Below are 17,884 nucleotides of genomic sequence, written 5' to 3'. Positions count from 1 at the left end.
CCATTGCCTCCCTCACCAGAAAAAGGTCAGGCAGCAGCCTCCCAGCTAGATCTCTCCGAGTAATTACAGTTTTACCCAGGAGTATTTAGCTTTCCTTTCTGAATATACTCTTGTCAATTTGGAGGGTGGGCATGGAAACAGAATATGTAGGAATGTGGCTGTGCTCTTGGAAATAAGCTTTAAAATGTATAATCTCAGATAAAGAGCACCTGTGACTGAGCTTAAAAGGTGTTTGGGGCAGAGGGTGGGAAACCAGATTTATCCACAGGCCACGGCTAAGGTCTGTTGGGGTGTTTGGCCCTTGTACCTTTGCTCATGGATGACTCCATTGGCATCTGGTCTTAGCCCTGAGGAGTGAACCCAACCACAGCCCTCACTTTTAGATGAAATCTTGCTTTAAAACAAGGGGCTGAGTGACTGGGAAACGGCCCCCAGCTGCAAAGCCCAGTGGGAACCTGCATGCATAGCATCTTAGGTCAAATTTACTGGAGAAATAATGAAGAATGACCTTGCCAAAGGTGAGGTGAGGGAACCCCTTAGAAATTAGGAAAGGGAAACCAGAGGTGCTGGTGATGGTTGTGAAACAGAAAAACTGCTTAGGTAATCCAGGCAGCGAGGCCACAGTCTCCCTCATGAGGCAGGCCTGCAGCAGCTCCCTTTTATCTGCTGCCTCCAAACTCCTCCCTCCAGGGAAAAGCAGCTCAGAACCTTGGGAGAATTCAAGGCTGGACATCGTTTTCTTATCCTAGAAGGAAGGCCAGGCAGACAAGATTTGGCTATGCTAGGTGTTCAAGCTCTTCCATGCCCCTTTCTCATCAAGGACTTGCTTCTTGTAGCCACAGAGCCCTAAAGCAGATCATGGGCAAACAGGCTGAGTCATGCCCAGCCAGCCTCAACCACAGCATGGTTCAGTGGTTGAGCATCGACCTATGAACCAGGAGATCACAGTTCGATTCCTGGTCAGGGCATATGCTCAGGTTGCAGGCTCAATCTGGTGTGGGGTGTGCAGAAGGCAGCTGATCAATGATTCTCTCTCATCATTGATGTTTCTATTGCTCTCTCCCTTTCCCTTCCTCTCTGGAATCAATAAAAATATATTTAAAAAAAAATAAACAGGCTGAACAAGCAGGAGGATTTTGCCATTAACCTCAGGCACAAGCAGCACCTTTTGGTCTTTCCTTGATAATGTGGCCTTAGCTGTATAGCAGCAAGATACCAACAACCGTTTTGTCTGAAATCCATTTAAATAAAGGGCACATCCAATTAAACCAACTAGGGCTTCACATATCTATGATGTCAAATGACCTATTTGATTTTTTTTATTTTCATACACGACTAGGTTTTGGTTTTTTTAATTTTAGAGAGAGGAAGGGGAGAGAGAGAGAGAGAGAGAGAGAGAGAGAGAGAGAGAGAAACGTCGATGCAAGAGAGAAACACTAACCAGTTGCCTCTTGCATGTGCCCTGACTAGGGATTGAACCTACCACCTTTTGGTGCACAGGATGACGCTTAACCAACTGAACCACACCATCCAGAGTTACATGACTGTTTTAAATGATAGGGTGTATATGTGTGCACACATGCTCTGTCCACACAGAACTGAACTTGAGGGAAGTGGTATTGTGTATACCCTCAAGTTCAGGTCTATCTGATAAAATAAAGTCCAGCCCCTTTTCCCAAACCTACCAAAAACTAGTCTAGGTTTAAAAATTTGAGCAACTATCTAGGCTGAGTTCTTGAAACCCAGTGTATTAACACTGAATCACTATATCCTTTTGCATAGTGGTTGGGGGATGAGGTAGCAGAGCCAGACTCCACCATTGTGTCCAGGCTGTATCCTGTTCACTTTGGGTAAAAAGAATATAATTGTTTAACATTATAAAAGTGCTTAAATATTTTGTAATTTTCAGCTTGAAAAGAAAACAGTAATGGGTTTCCAAGTGCATGCCTTTACTTTTAATGAAGTGTTTATTTTTCATGGTTCTATTGGCAATAAAAGAACAGCTCCACATCAAAAGCCTTCAGGGAAGCAGTTTTCATTTGGAGGACAGTGAGATTGCCAATAATTTTGATGGTGTGTGTGTGTGTTTTTTTAAAAGTAAACTCACTAGATTATATTTCTAGATATAGGTTATTGCCTATTATCCCAGGTAATTATTTTTTTCTCCTACTCATATAAGCAAATTACAACACATTATGTGCTATACTCTAAAAAGCTAAAAAAATTAAGTGACACTGAGATCAGGGGGCTCCATAATGTTCTAATGAACATGCTTCCATTATCTTCTGTGCTTGTTCATTTTGTTGGAAGAATGATTCATTCATTTCAAATTGGCAACTTAAACGGCAGCAAATAAAATTTTCCTATTACAATGCAAAGTCAGTTTATTGGCCTTCTCAGGCTTTGGGCCCTCGTTTGTGCCTCTGTTTCCTTTGCCAACAGCACCCTCTGCTGGGTTCTGTCATCCATCACATCTAATGGGATCAACCCAAATCGCAAAAGGGAAGCTGCCCTGCAACATTACACACAGAGGGACATGATTCATAAATCAGTTTTCCACCCTGGTGATTCATTACCAGACATATTTTTTCTGTAAAGCAGCACAGTTCAAGGAAGTCATCAAGAATTCAGAAGCTGCAAAAATACCTTCGTTTGATTAATCATCCCTCTGACATTTTTCTTCGTATTGAACAAGGTTAATAATACTTGTTATCACTCAAAGTTAAACTGCCAAGTGATTTTTATTTTGCAAAGGTCTGTTATCACTGCCAAGAGGCTTCAAAGTTGGCATTGGTTCCATTCCTCAGGTATGACCTCGAGGGACATCTGACCAATGCAACATTTCCCACTGGAGAAGTCAGCAGCTTCCACAGTGACCTGGAGAAGCTGACAAAAGTGGAGCTGGATACTTCCAACCATGAAAATGTCCTCATGTCAACCAACTTGACAGCAACTACTACCATCTATATTTTAAAACAAGGTAAGACTATTTCTAACTTCCCCTGACTGTAATAGCACCTATCTTAACTTCTACCCTTCTAATACATAGAATTCACTTCCGTCTGAGAAGATGGCATTGTCTCCCTATTTTTAAGCTCTGGAAGCTGAAACCCAGACAAAATCACCCTTTTCACAGATTCACATAGCAACCTTGAGCCACATCTCTGTGGGAGTCATGAGTTTACATCTTTGCCAAATCCTCTCTTCTGTCAAGTCATTTTGCAGCACCTAGCAGTGCATTAAGCTCTTTCGGGCACGGAAGGGGTTATGGTAAAGAAATGGAGTCTGTGTCCTATCTGATATTAGCATTCAAGATCCATGCTGACATGGGGGAATAAAAAGGATGAATTAGGATACACACTGAGCAAGAATATAAGAGAAATGGGAAAATTAAAAGCTCATTCTGTTTAAGGGGGGAGGGGGGAGGAAGGAGGATGGACTTGGAAGGAATGTGTTGGAAGCTAAATGGGAAATGGATACACAAACTATTTCTCTCTGTCCAGTCATTAAAGAATGATTTGGTTGTTAGGCCAGACACAGAACTGTTCAACATTCAGATACACTCAAAAGGGATTGGTGGCAACCTTTGTCAGTGTTATTGTTTTGTCAGGTACAGCAACTGTGCGGGTTTCCCCAGGCAGTAAGGATGCTAAGTTGAACTTGATACTCTTCTCATGCTAGCTCCCAGCATATCAAACTGTGGAGGCTGATCTATCAAGTCAGAAAGGGAGTTTGCTAGGGAATTCTTTAAAAATGAGACAGAGAAAAAAAATAGCCTGCAGTATTAGGTAGGAGTCTTTTATCCAAGGAACAAACTACCCCAGCTGTGAAAATAACAAGACCCAAATGGACAGAGGGCACATCTGCCTGTCAGAGTGGTTGTCTAGCCCAGAAGGCAGTTGGGGTCCACAGCGCCCCACCTGTTCAACCCTTCCCAGACTTGCCTCCTAAAGCTAAGCTTGTCTCTCCTCTGCTTCCTATGCTTCCCTTTCCTCCCCTTTCCCCCTCCCTCCTTTGTTCCTCTGCCTACAGAAAATACCCAAAGTACATATCGGGTGAGTCCAGATGGCTCCCTACGTGTCACCTTTGCCAGTGGGATGGAGATCAGCCTCAGCTCAGAGCCTCACATCCTGGCCGGGGCGGTCAACCCCACCCTGGGCAAATGCAACATCTCACTGCCCGGAGAGCACAACGCAAACCTCATTGAGTGGCGGCAGCGGAAGGAGCAAAACAAAGGCAATGTTTCAGCTTTTGAAAGGAGACTGAGGGTAAGGCTTGACCTTATAGAAGATATAGAACTTTCCCTTTGAAAGTTTGAAAATTGCAGAGCCTTCCTAATCTGAAGTCCTATTTCTCCAAAGCTCATGTAGGTGACTGACTTATATGAAGTACTGATTCAAGAGGGGGTGCTAATGGCTGGCTGATAATGGTTCAGGATCCTTAAATGAACATTCTAATAGGAGCTTTCCTTGTCATTAGCCAGCTAAAGTGCTCTAATAGTAGCAATTTCAGGCACCAAGAAAGGCTGGGTGGAGAAATGTGTTTCATCAGGTGGCTCTCCAGAATCCCTCATGGCATGCCCTAGAGATGGTTGTCAGGCCCATCAGATTGACCCAGTTTCCATTTTTGTATAGTTTATACTTTATTTGGAAAGACCAGGCAGGTACACACAGAAGGATGAGAGACACAAGGCGACATTTGGACAAAGGTGAGATAAAAGAAAAAGTCAGTGAGTGATATCACTGCCATGAATACACACATATGAAGAGCCAGAGGGGTAAAGGACTAATACTGAGGTTGGGCGAGTTGTGCTCAGAGAGAGCTGCCTGGGGAAAATGAAAGATTTGGGAGTTTTTGAGTACTTACCAAGCACAGTTCACCACTGTTAACCAGAGCTCTCTCGGTCCCAGTTGCCTTTCTGCAGAGCACAAACCCTACAAACACCACAGAGCTGTCTGCCTGTCCCTTCTGAAACACCAATGTTAGGATGATGTGACCAACTTTCCAAATATAGTAACATTCAATATCAGCCCCAAAGCAACTGCCAGCCTGAGGGAAATAATCACTCACTATTGAGGCTAGGCCTGCCTTGAGCACCTGTGTCATGCGCAGGACACCTGGATTGCTTGCATTTTCTTCACTCACAGTAAAAATTCACTCAGAGAGAAAATCTGGTAACCTTTAAACTGTGGAAATGCAACAATAAACAACCACCCAATTCCAGTGAGAAGCAGTCAAAGTAATCTCATGGCTTGATAGGGACAAAATAATTTATGACAGTGCTCGCTTTCCAATCAATTCTATTGGTGACACCAAGACACAGACTTCAAGGGTGTTTTTTGGAACAGCGCTAAAGTTGTCTACATGCACAAGTCAATTTGTATGTTCTGATTCTATTGACTGGTCCCTAGAAGAATATTTACCGGATATGCCACTGACTTGAGAAGTGAAACCAATCCAAATAGTCGGACTTCTCTGTGTGAGTAGCAGTGAGGGTTTCTATTAGGGTTCTAGAAATGGCATTCTCCTGGATAAAGTTAGATGACCTGGCCTTGCTACCCAATTTTACAAGTGACTTTAGAAAGGACTTTATTTTCTTCACCTGTGAAATGTTAAGTGTTATACTAGAGAAAAGAATTATCTACATACAGCTTATCAACCTCATGGATTCAAAATAGAAAATAATATTGAATAAGTGATCTCTTAGTGCCTCCCCCTGTGTATAGCCTCGATAAAACATTGTGAACAAAATCATACACTATCTGACTGGCATTTTCCATTCTTTAGGATAGTCCATCCTATACAGTGGGATTTTCCATGTTCTAAGATAACCAACCCTATTTTTTCCCCCTCCATGTATACAGATGATAGAGACTAGAAACTGTAATTTACACCTCATATCCCAAATTGTTCTTACTGTTGAGAAACTAATGGTTATAAAACATTTGGGAGCTCTTTCCTGTTAAGGAATAGAATGAAGTGTTATTTAGTTAATACTATTTATAGTTGACATGTGGTAGAGTTGAGTGGATTTGTGCAATGGCTTATGAGGGCAACAAATTCAGGGCCTTCTTCTCTATATGACCTCTGGGGCGCTTCCTGAGGTCCTAGTACTGGAGACTGGAGACCCTTATTGGCTAGGTGGTGTTACTGTGCATGCCTCTAGAAATCTAACAGTAACAATCATTTACTTATGTTTAGTGCCTTAGAGTTAACAAACTGCATTCAGAACCAGGATTTTTTTTTTATCACCACAACCATCAATTGTTGTTATTCCCAATTTATAGATAGAGACTAAAGCCCAGAGAGGTTAAGTGATTTGCCCAAAGTCAATCAGCTATTAAGGATCAGAGCCAGCACTAAAATGAAAGACTTCATGTAGCACAACAGTCTTTCCACTACATCATGCTGTGTTGCCATGCTCCTTAAAATAATTCATCGAAAAATCGTTGCTCCATTCAGTGGAGCCACCTTGGCAGAGCCTGTGTCCTTGTTTCAATGTTGACAAAAAAGACTCTAATGATCGACTCTAATGTACTGGCAAGTTTGGGTGGTACGGGACAACTGGCTGGCCTCCCGGCAATGTGTGAAGGTGGCAAAAGGATGAGGAAAGCTATATAACTGGTTCATTTGTACCTGCTCTCTCCATCCTCTGCTATTTTCGTTTATACCACTGCCTTAGCATCCCTACAATAGGCATATCTGATTTAGGGGAATAAATATGTTCCCAAAAGGTAGGTGTGGATCCAGTTTTAACAGAGCAAATTCTCTTTCCTTGCTGACTTTATTATTCCAGAGATGGTACCCCTTCACTTCTGGTGTCCCTTTCAAGGGGCAAGCTGACGACACTTGAGATGTAACTTTCTCTCTTCTGGGCCAAATATGCAGTGACCCATTGTAAGCATACATGGAAAAAAATAAGCCTTTCTGATGCCCTCAAGTACTTCGAGACATTGGACTGAACCATTTATTTCTCCTGGTAAAGCTGCCATTGCACAGTGAGGCATGTCGGGGTACCAGAGCTCTTGACACAGAATACCAGATTCACATGGTCACACAACATAGAAACTCCAGCTGTATTGGGACAAATGAGGATTCTCTTTGAAAAACCACACAAAGGTGTGATTGTAATTTGCAAATGTGCTTGGGCAGCAGGTTATGAACCACTAATTATTCAGGCACAAAATTACAGGTTCATTGAAAGGCTCACTTGGTAAGATAACGACCATCAAATGTTCGAGAAAGCTACCTATCACATCCACCCAGACCTTCTAGCTGGAAAGAAAAACATCAGAAAGGGATAGTCCTCTCTAACAATTACTTTTCTCCAGTGATCAGTGGTTATGTTTTTTTATACAAAGTCAGGGTCCCCTTCAAGGTGGAGGAGTCAAACTGCTAGGAAACATGATATCCTGCTTAGCCTGAGCAGGCAAGGGATTTGTTACCTCTGAGCCCTCCTGTACCAGCTCCATTAAATGAAATAAATCACATTAATATCCTGAAATTTCATTTATTTTAAAAATCCATTTTCCTCAACCTGAGTTGTGTTTGAATCATCTTCCTTGCAAAGTACTTTTACATCCAGTCCATGCATCTCCTCATCTGCTGCATCAATCTGTCCCCATAAATACATTTCCCTGGACAATAGGGAAATTAGAATACAGATAACAGTAGAGGCAGTTGTAAAAGAATTGGACATTCACCAAAAACAAACTGGTTTAGGAACTTTATCCAGATTGTACCTTGCCGTGTCTGTGGATAATAATGCCATTATATGAGACATCCCAGCATTGGATCCCAGAGCTCTTTACAAGATTTTTCAAACTGAGATGTGAGATTACAGCAAAACTCCAGAACTGCAGTCTCCTTTATATATTATACTAGAAGTCCAGCGCATGAAATTCGTGCATGGGGCGGCGGGGGATGGGGAGGGTCCCTCAGCCCAGCCTGCACCCTCCCACAGTCCAGGACCCCTCAGGGGGTGTATGCCTAAGCCAGCAGTCAGACATCCCTCTCGCAGTCCTGGGTTCTCACAGTCTGAGACCCCTCTCTCCTTACCACCCTCCTGCAGCAGAGGCGAGAGAGGCTCCCGCCACCACCACTGCACTCGCCAGTCATGAACCTGGCTTCTGGCTGAGTGGCACACCCCCTGTGGGAGTGCACTGACCACCAGGGGGCAGCTCCTGCATTGAGGGTTTGCCCCCTGATGGTCAGTGCACATCATAGTGACCAGTTGTTCTGACGTTCATCCTATTTGCATATTAGTGTTTTATTATATAGGATATTTTCCAGGAAACTTAGTACTTCAAAACAAAGTCGCAAAAATAACTAAGATGATTGTGTTTACACGCAAAATGAAGCAAAGACCAATCTAAAATCCTGACAATTTATTTATTTTTCTGCTCACAGATAACTGAGACTGTAGTAAATTGGCTTTTAAATGCAACATGTGAATGTTCATACATGATCTGAGCTCTGAAATAGGAAACAAGCCCAGTTGAAACACGGGGTCTCAGGCTGACAGATGAGGGGGAATTTGGGAAGCAGCCAAGAGGATCCTAGCACCTCCCTCCATTCTCAGAAAACGTCTTTGCTGTGCCAGGGCACTTCCACTCCACTTTAAGAGATTTCCCTGTGTCTGCTGTTTCTTAAATAGTCAGCCAAAAATAATCCTTGTGCCAAAGAGATTATTTTTGGGTGGCAAATTCTGCTCCCCTTCAAAAGAATGAGTAAGATTTTGAGGAAGGACGGGTATGCCCATAATTTTGCACCATTTTCCTCATCTATAAAATGAGGGATATGGGTTGTGTGATCTCTATTACCAGTAGTATTATTATCATTAATCATAATTACAGCAACTAAAATTCACTGAGGTCTTACTATGTGTATCATATTAGAGATGGGGAGAATTCTTCCCTCTACCCTCCTTAAGTCCTTATGTCTGAACCAATAATAAAATTGACACAAAACCATATTAGCAGGAAGAAAATTGAATAGGCCAAAAACAGACAAATATCAGCGGTTGTCTATAGATCAATCTAGTATATCTTTATCCTACTAATTGAATGAGTCTCAAATTAGAAGGGCTGAAAGGACTTTTTCTTAAGCAATTAAAACACATACTCCTGGGAAAGACCAAGCAAAGGCTCAGAGGGAAGGCAAAGGACACTTTTCTTTGGAGCTTCACCCTGTACCAACACTTCACAGGCACTTTGATTTCTGATGGCAACACAATCCATGATCCCCAGAGCATCCTCTTCCCTTTTTCCTTTCTGGTCTAAGTATGAATGAAAAGCAAGCCCTTCTCCTTACTTCTCCTTAGCAAAGCTGAAAAAAACGTAAAAGAAATCAAGGGCTATATTAAGCATAGATACTTCTTCTATTTAAAAAATGATCAAGTCCAGCTTTTTTGCCCCAATGTACAACTCTTTATTTGCCAAACTCAAAGGTCTTATTCAATGTGCAACCTCTCCAAAGAGACGTGTTTTAGCTGGGGGCTATTCCAAAATTTCAACCCTTTCTTTGCCCCTCTTTTCCAGGGCAAGGATTGATGTAAACTGTTTGGAGTAAGAGTGGAAATAAGGATGGATGGTCCACACTTAGGTCAAGGGCTATTATTGCCTTTCAGGCAAACAAGCGCTTGTATGAATGTGGAGCGTTCTCAGCCTTGTTCATGAGCCCAGCAGTCAGAGGAAAGCAGCCTAGTCCTGATTCATGCCATGGAAGCTGGCGGTGCATACTAGTAGCACTCAGGAAAGAGGGTGGGAGAGCTCCCCTGGAAAAGCCTTCTCCTTCCCAGCCTTCTCACATGTGGTTTCCACAAGAGACTTGACGGGGCAGAGGGTGAGGAGAAGGATTCTGTGGCATGTTCAATTCCTTCATCCCTTTCAGCTATTCGTCAAATTTTACATTACCTTCCAAACCTGACTTTGAAACTAGTGTTTCAGCAACATCTGAATATCAGAGAGCATTCTCCAGAAAGAGAAGTATGGTCGCAGAAGTCTTAACAGTCCAAATAAGGACATCAGGCAGAGTTTGGTTCTGCCTGCTTTATAGTGGATTTTGAACAGTGATCCCTGCTTGTGTAGCTGTAACAGCTTTATTAAGAAGTGTGATCTTCAGTTGTAAACTTTATCTGTCAGACAAGTAAAACCACAAATTTAGTTGAACTGGAAATCACTTGTTACTTTGGCTCTTTAACTATCATTATAACATGAATTGTAACGGTTACAACCGTCTCTGGGAGTACATGGATATTTTACAGCTATTGTAAATAAACGGTATTACAGTTGAAGATATGTGGCTATAAAACCACAGGAAAGGTAGTTGAAGAAAGAACACCTGGTCTCATAGAGGTTTCCAAGCCTTGCGTATGAAAAGAAAGAAAACATGTGCTTCTCTATCACCTTAGAGGTGGTACAGTGGGTTACTATATATTTATGCCCGATGACTCTGTATGCACTGGCTACAGATGGTTTAAAGAGTCATGATTCCCAATCACTAGTCTTCTGGATAGAATTCATGACATGGAATATTTGCAGAAGTTCAAAATTAAGGGCAAACATCATTAGTACCAGCTGGTTGATGAAGAAACTAAAAACACAGGAGGTTTTAAAAAGCAAAGTGCCACACCCCAATAGAAAAATGGACGAAGGTCATGAGCAGACAATTCATAGAAGGCATACATGTGGCCAATAGATATTAAAAAGGGTTCAACCTCACTAGTATTTATTTGTATCACTGTATTTATTTTTATCAAATAAATACAAATTAAACCACAGTAGCATACCATTTTCCCACTCTCACTTTGGGAAAAATTTACTAACAATGATAATATTTGATGTTGGTAAGGATGGAATGAGATAGATCCTCCACTACTAGTTAATGATAGCATAAATTTGCACAACTATTGTGCACTATGAAGTAATATCTCAAATTGCATCAAGAGTCTTTAATATGTTCTTTTCATTTGACCCAGTAATTACGGCTCTGTACTAAGGAAATATTTACTTACAAAAATGTTCAACAAAATATGAGATATGAAAGGAAAATAGAAAACAAAAACTCTGATTTTCAACATAGGAGAAAAGATAAATAGATGCTTTTTGTGTAGGGAGATATTATGAAACCATTAAAATCCACATTTTAAGAATATTTAATAACATGAGAGATGCTCAAGATAAAACATTAGCTGAAAAAGTAGAACATAAAACTTTAAATATAATCCTAATTGCCTTCTTTAAATGTATGGACACAGATTATGCAAAGAAAAGTAGGATAAATGGAATGAAATGCCTCAAGCAAACTATTAGTGATTTGCATTAGAAGGTGAGATTATAAGTAATTATTTTCCTTGTATATTTCTATATTTTCCCATTTTTCTGCAATAAAAAAAATATTACTTTTATAATATGTGGTGGGGGTGGGAGATTGAGGAGGTATTTTTAAAGGCAAACTACACAAAATTACTGAGCAAGGTAAGGCCACAGTATGAAATGAGAATGTTGGCTTTATAGTCACACAGGCCACTAAGTTAAAAACTCTTTCTGGATCTCACTTTTATGTGGAATATAAAACACACACAAAAAAACAGAACTCATAGAAACAGAGAACAGATTGGCATTTGCTGGAGGCAGGAGGGTCAGGGATGGGCAAAATGGATGAAGGGGGTCAAAAGGTACAAACTTCTGGTTATAAAATATGCAAGTCCTGAGGATGTAATGTACAGCATGGTGACTATAGTTAACAATTCTGTATTGTGTATTTGAAAGTTGCTAAGAGATCAGATCTTAAAAATCATCACAAGAAAAAGAAGGTTAATCAGTCATTATGGTGATCATTTTGCAATGTATACAAATATTGAATCATTATGTTATACACCTGAAGATAATATAATGTTATATATCAACTAGGGGCCCAGTGCACCAATTTGTGCACCTTGAAAGGAACTGTGGGCCACGAGGCTACGGTGGGCACAAGGGCGAATCTCGGCCCATCCTCCATGCCCCCGCCCGGCCCCTCCCACCATGGCCCCCGGTCCCCTGTCTGCTGGCAACCCCACTCCCACCGTTGCCACTCCCACATGCTGACAGCACCAGCCCCACTGGTACCTGCTGACAGCGTGGAGTGATTGAGGCTGGCGCCAGCAGCGGGTGCAAGAGGTGGCTGCCAGCCCCAATAGCCCCTCGGGAGCAGGGGGAGGTGGAGAAGCCCCAAGGGTTGATCAGGGCCAGAAGCTGCTGCTCACACCCACTGACAGCACCGAGCTATCAGGGCTGGCACTGGGTGCCGGCAGCGAGTGCAAGCACTGGGTGGGACGGCAGTGCACGGGAGCAAAGAATTTTCAGTAACCACCAGAGGCTCACCCCAATGACAATGACCAGTGCCCCACCTTGGTCTGGCACCCCCCACTCACCTGCTCTACCAATCCTACTGCAGCTGATGACCGCCATGTCTTGCGCTCTGTCACGTGCTGCTGATGCCCACCATGTTCCGCACACACCCCCTGGTGGTCAGCGCACGTCATAGTGACAGGTTGTTCAGTTCTGTCATTTGGTCTATTTGCATATTAGGTTTTATTATGTAGGATTATATCTCAATTGTGAGGTTAAAAAAATTTAAAACTCTTTCTGAACTGGGATTTTGAAATTGGACTCTTGAGACCCCTTGAGGTTTTATGTTTGGGTTTCAGAGGCCCCTTGAGATTTTATTACAAACTAGAAGCCTGGTGCATGAAATTCGTGCACTGGGGAGTGTCCCTCAGCCCAGCCTGCACCCTCTCCAATCTGGGACCCCTCGAGGGTAGTGATCAGGATTGGACCTAAACTGGCAGCCAGACATCCCTCTCACAATCCAGGACTGCTTATTCCCAACTGCTCGCCTGTCTGCCTGCCTGATTGCCCCTAACCGCTTCTGCTTGCTTGCCTGATTACCCCCTAACCACTCCCCTGCCAGCCTGATCGATGCTTAACTGTTCCCCTGCCGGCCCAGTCGCCCCAAGCTGCCCTCCCCTGCCAACCCAGTTGCCCCCAACAGCCCTCCCCTGCCAGACTGGTCCCCCCCAACTGCCCTCCCCTGCAGGCCTGGTCCCCCACAACCGTCCTCCCTTGCAGGCCTAATTGCCCCTAACTGCCTTTCCCTGCTGGCCAGGTCACCCCTAACTGCCCTCTCCTGCCAACCATCTTGTGGCCATATGGAGGCAGACATCTTTGACCACATGGGGGCGGCCATCTTGTGTGTTTGAGTGATGGTCAATTTGCATACTTCACATGACTAATTAACATATCATGTCTAATTAGCATATCCCTCTCATATTATTTGTGTTGGAATGATGGTCAATTTGCATACTGGCAATGGCTAATTAGCATATCCGGGCTAATTAGCATATCCCTCTCTTATTATATAGGATGATCATGTATGTGCTTATGTGCATTTTTCTGGGGACATGGTGCATGGCTTTCAGATATTTAACCATAAAAATGAACATAGATTTTGGAGAAGATGGCTTCCAAAGGGAAGGCAGACTACAGGATGGTGTGTGAGTGAGAGAATGAAAGAAGAGTGTGTGGACATACGGGGAGTGTATATTTTTGGGTGAGGGACAGCAATACTCCAAAAGACTGTTGGGAGCTGTCAGAATGGGCTCCCCTGACCAATGGAGCATCCACTGCTGCTGAAATCTCTCCTGGAGCAACTGGCTCTGCTGCAGAGACCATGCCGTCTTGAAGGGGAGAGTGGCTGTTGTCAAAAGCCTGTACGTCCCAGGACTCTGCAACCACAACACCCAGGGACCAGCTGTGAACCCAGGAACATTGGATCTTAAGCAGCGCAAATACGCCGACTCGGTGGAGCTCTGCACCTTCTCACAGAAAGGTCAGATTTCACCTAGGGAAAGGAGAGAGAGCTACATAACCAGACACCTGGAGAAGAGAGATCATGGGGAGACAAAGAAACAGCCCACATATGAAAGAAAAGGAGGCATCACCAGAAAAGGAAGTAAATAAAGTGGAGGCAAGCAATATGGAAGAGAAATGGTCATAAGGTCGCGGAAAAGAATGGAAAACAAATTCAACAATATGTGTAAAAACCAAGAGGAAATGAAGAAGAAACAAGAAGAAATGAAACATGGCATTGCTGCTATAAAGAACTCAATAGAAAGCTTCAATAGTAGACTAGAAGAAGCAGAGGACCGCATCAGTGAGCTAGAAGACAAGGTAGGAAAAAATACCCAAGCAGAGCAGCATCTAGAAAAAAAAAACTTAATAAAAAGGAGGAGAGCCTAAGGGAACTTTGGGACAACATGAAACGAAACATCTGCATACTAGGGATACCAGAAGGAGAGGAAACAGAGCAAGGAATAGAAATCCTGTTTGAAGAAATAATGACAGAAAACTTCCCTAATATAGGGAAGAAAAAACTCACACAAATCCAAGAAGCTCACAGAGTCCCAAACAAAATGAACCCCAAAAGGCCAATGCAAAGGCACATTATAATTAAATTGGCAAACACCAACAACAAAGTAAGAATCTTAAAAGCGGCCAGCGAGAGACAGCAAGTTACCTACAAAGGATCCCCCATCAGACTGGTGACTGATTTCTCAACAGAAACACATCAGGCCAGAAGGGAATGGAATGAAATATACAAAATCATGCAAAGCAAAGGTCTGAATCCAAGACTACTGTACCTAGCCAGGCTATCAATCAAAATTGAGGGTGAAATCAGGAGCTTCACAGACAAGAAAGGAATAATGGAGTTTATTACCACCAAACCAGCAATGCAAGAAATGCTAAAGGGAGAAACCAAGATGGCGGCATAGATAAACACCTGAAATTGCTGCCTTGCACAACCACTTCAAAATTACAACTAAAAGACAAACCGGACATCATCCAGAACCACAGGAAGGCTGGCTAGTGGAAATTCTATAACTAGAAGGAAAGAGAAAAGCACACTGAGACTCAGAGGAGGTGCTGAAGTGATGTGCAGAGGTACAGAGGCTCACTCAGAAAGGGCTGGCAACTGAGGACACAGCTGTCTTTTTCAATTGGGAGGGAGACACAAGCTCCCAACTGCTCTGAACGCCAGTTCTGGGCAAGTCTCTGGGGACCCAGACTCATCTGGGGAGAAACTGGACTGTCTGGCATCGGGCAGAACTCGAGGGCGACTTTCTCTCAAAGGTACTTGCAGTGATTACCAGGGGACACTGAGACCTGGGCCTCTTAGGGCAGGGCTGAGGATCAGCCATAGCTGTTTGCTCTGCCCTGTTGACTCCCTGAGACCCCGCCCCACCCAAGCTGTGCGCAGAGGCTTTTGCATATGAATGGGCTGGCCCTTTGCAATGTAAAATTACCTAACAAACTGCACCTGGGTCAGAGAGACTCAGAACATCCAAAAGAAGGCCCAAGGCCCCACAGCAGCTTGCATTGCTTCACAGCTTGGCCTCTCTGGGCACCTCCAAACCCCAAACAAAGAAGAGGAATTTGCAGATCTCTCCATAGCTCCTGCTGGGTAGCCTCAGGCAGAGGCTAAATTAGCACCTCCTTAGAGATCCAAAGCCAGTTCACCTAGTGGTCAGAGTGGGACCATCCAGATTACAACTCCTCAGATTCATAAGGGACACACTCAGGGGGCAGACTAGGTGAGCACCAAAGCCCCACTGAAGCACGTTTTGCCTCATAAGGGTGTGTCCAGCACAGAAGTTCTCCTGTATACACAGCTGATTCTCACAGCCAATTGGCCTGGAGGTCAATTCCTCCCAGTGATACCTACAACAATCAAGGCTTAACTACAACAAGACTGTGCACAAAGCCCACAAAGGGGTGCACCAAGAGTGTCCACCTCAGGTAATTGGGGAGGCTGAGTCACTGGGCCCTATAGGACACCTAGCACAGAAAGCCACTCTACCAACACAGGGAAGCATAAAAAATGTGGAGACAAAGAAACAGGTCACAAATGACAGAAATGGAGGAAAGCAAACTACTGGATATAGAGTTCAAAACCACGGTTATAAAGTTTTTCAAGAATTTTCTAGAAACTGCTGATAAATTTAGTGAGACCCTCAAGGATATGAAAAAGGACCAACTAGAAATTAAGCATACACTGACTGAAATAAAAAATAATATACAGAGATCCAACAGCAGACTAAAGGATCACAACAATCAAGTCAAAGACTTGAAATACGAAGAAGCAAAAAACACCCAACTGGAAAAGCAAAAAGAATCAAGAATCCAAAAATATGAAGATGGTGTAAGGAGCCTCTGGGACAACTTCAAGTGTACCATCTGAATTATAGGGGTGCCAGAAGAAGAGAGAGAGCAAGATATTGAAAACCTATTTGAAAAAATAATGACAGAAAACTTCCCCTACCTGGTGAAAGAAATAGACTCACAAGTCCAAGAAGCGCAGAGAACCCCAAACAAAAGGGATCCAAAGAGGACCACACCAAAACACATCATAATTAAAATGCCAAGAGCAAAAGACAAAGAGAGAATCTTAAAAGCAGCAAGAGAAAAACAGTTAGTTACCTACAAGGGAATACCCATACGATTGTCAGCTGATTTCTCAACAGAAACTACGCAGGCCAGAAGGGAGTGGCAAGAAATATTCAAAGTGATGTATAGCAAGAACCTACAACCAAGATTAGTTTACCCAGCAAAGCTATCATTCAGAATTGAAGGTCAGATAAAGAGCTTCACAGATAAGGAAAAGCTAAAGGAGTTCATCACCACCAAACCAGTACTATATGAAATGCTGAAAGGTATCCTTTAAGAAGAGGGAGAAGAATAAAAAGGTAAAGATACAAATTATGAACAACAAATACACATCTATCAACAAATGAATCTAAAAATCAAGTGAATAAATAATCTGATGAACAGAATAAACTGGTGAATATAATAGAATCAGGGGCATAGAAAGGGAGTGGACTGACTATTCTCGGGGGGGAAAGGGGTGTGGGGGGTGCGGGAAGAGACTGGACAAAAATCATACACCTATGCATGAGGACGGGGGGGTGGGTATGGGCAGAGGGTGTGGTGGGAACCGGGTGGAGGGGAGCTAGGGGGAAAAAAGAGGAACAACTGTAATAATCTGAACAACAAAGATTTAATTTTAAAAAAAAGAAATGCTAAAGGGTCTGCTATAAAAAGAAGAAATAGGAAGCGAAGAAGGAACACAGGCATAAAGAATAAAAATGGTGACAAACAAGTACCTATAAATAATAAATTTAGACATAAGTGGATTAAATGCCCCAATAAAAAGACAAAGGGTAGCTGAGTGGATAAGAAAACATGACCCATATATCTGCTGTCTACAGGAAACCCACCTCAGAAAAAAGGACTCAGACAGACTGATGGCGAAGGGATGGAAAAAGGCTTTTCAGGCAAATAAAAATGAAAAAAAAAAAAAGCTGGGGTAGCAATACTTATATCTGACAAATTAGACCTCAATGTGAAGGACATAACAACAGATAAGGAAGGCCACTTTATAATACTAAAGGGAGCAATACAACAAGAAATAACTCTGGTAAACATATACACACCCAATACAGGAACACCCAAATACATAAAAAAAAAAAAACTTCTGGAGGATAACAAGGGAGAGATTGACAGCAATACAGTCATAGTAGGGGACCTTAATACCCCGCTATCACCATTAGACAAATCCTCTAAGCAAAAAATCAGCAAAGAAACATCAATCCTAAATGACTCACTAGATCAGATGGAATTAATTGACATCTTCAGAACATTTCACCCCAAAGCCACAGAATATACATTCTTCTCAAGTGCACATGGCTCATTTTCAAAGATAGACCATGTACTGGGTCACAGGCAAAGTCTCTTCAAATTCAAGAAGATAGAAATCATATCAAACATCTTCTCAGATCACAATG

General features: G+C 42.7%; 1 protein-coding gene across 1 annotated transcript in view; it reads left to right on the top strand.

Moving 5' to 3' along the window:
• The window catches only part of TENM1 (teneurin transmembrane protein 1), a 934,848-nt gene that overhangs the window by 896,950 nt on the left and 20,014 nt on the right, over positions 1-17,884 (top strand). Inside the window, exons 29-30 of the mRNA XM_081115196.1 lie at positions 2,808-2,980; positions 4,033-4,268. Coding sequence (XP_080971322.1) covers positions 2,808-2,980; positions 4,033-4,268 — 409 coding nt within the window. The remainder of the gene's footprint in view (positions 1-2,807; positions 2,981-4,032; positions 4,269-17,884) is intronic.

This window comes from Myotis nattereri, assembly GCF_964212035.1.
Source record: "Myotis nattereri genome assembly, chromosome: X".
NCBI classification, from domain to species: domain Eukaryota; kingdom Metazoa; phylum Chordata; class Mammalia; order Chiroptera; family Vespertilionidae; genus Myotis; species Myotis nattereri.
The sequence above is the reverse complement of the archived record's forward strand: the minus strand, read 5'-3'. Positions and strand labels throughout refer to the sequence as shown.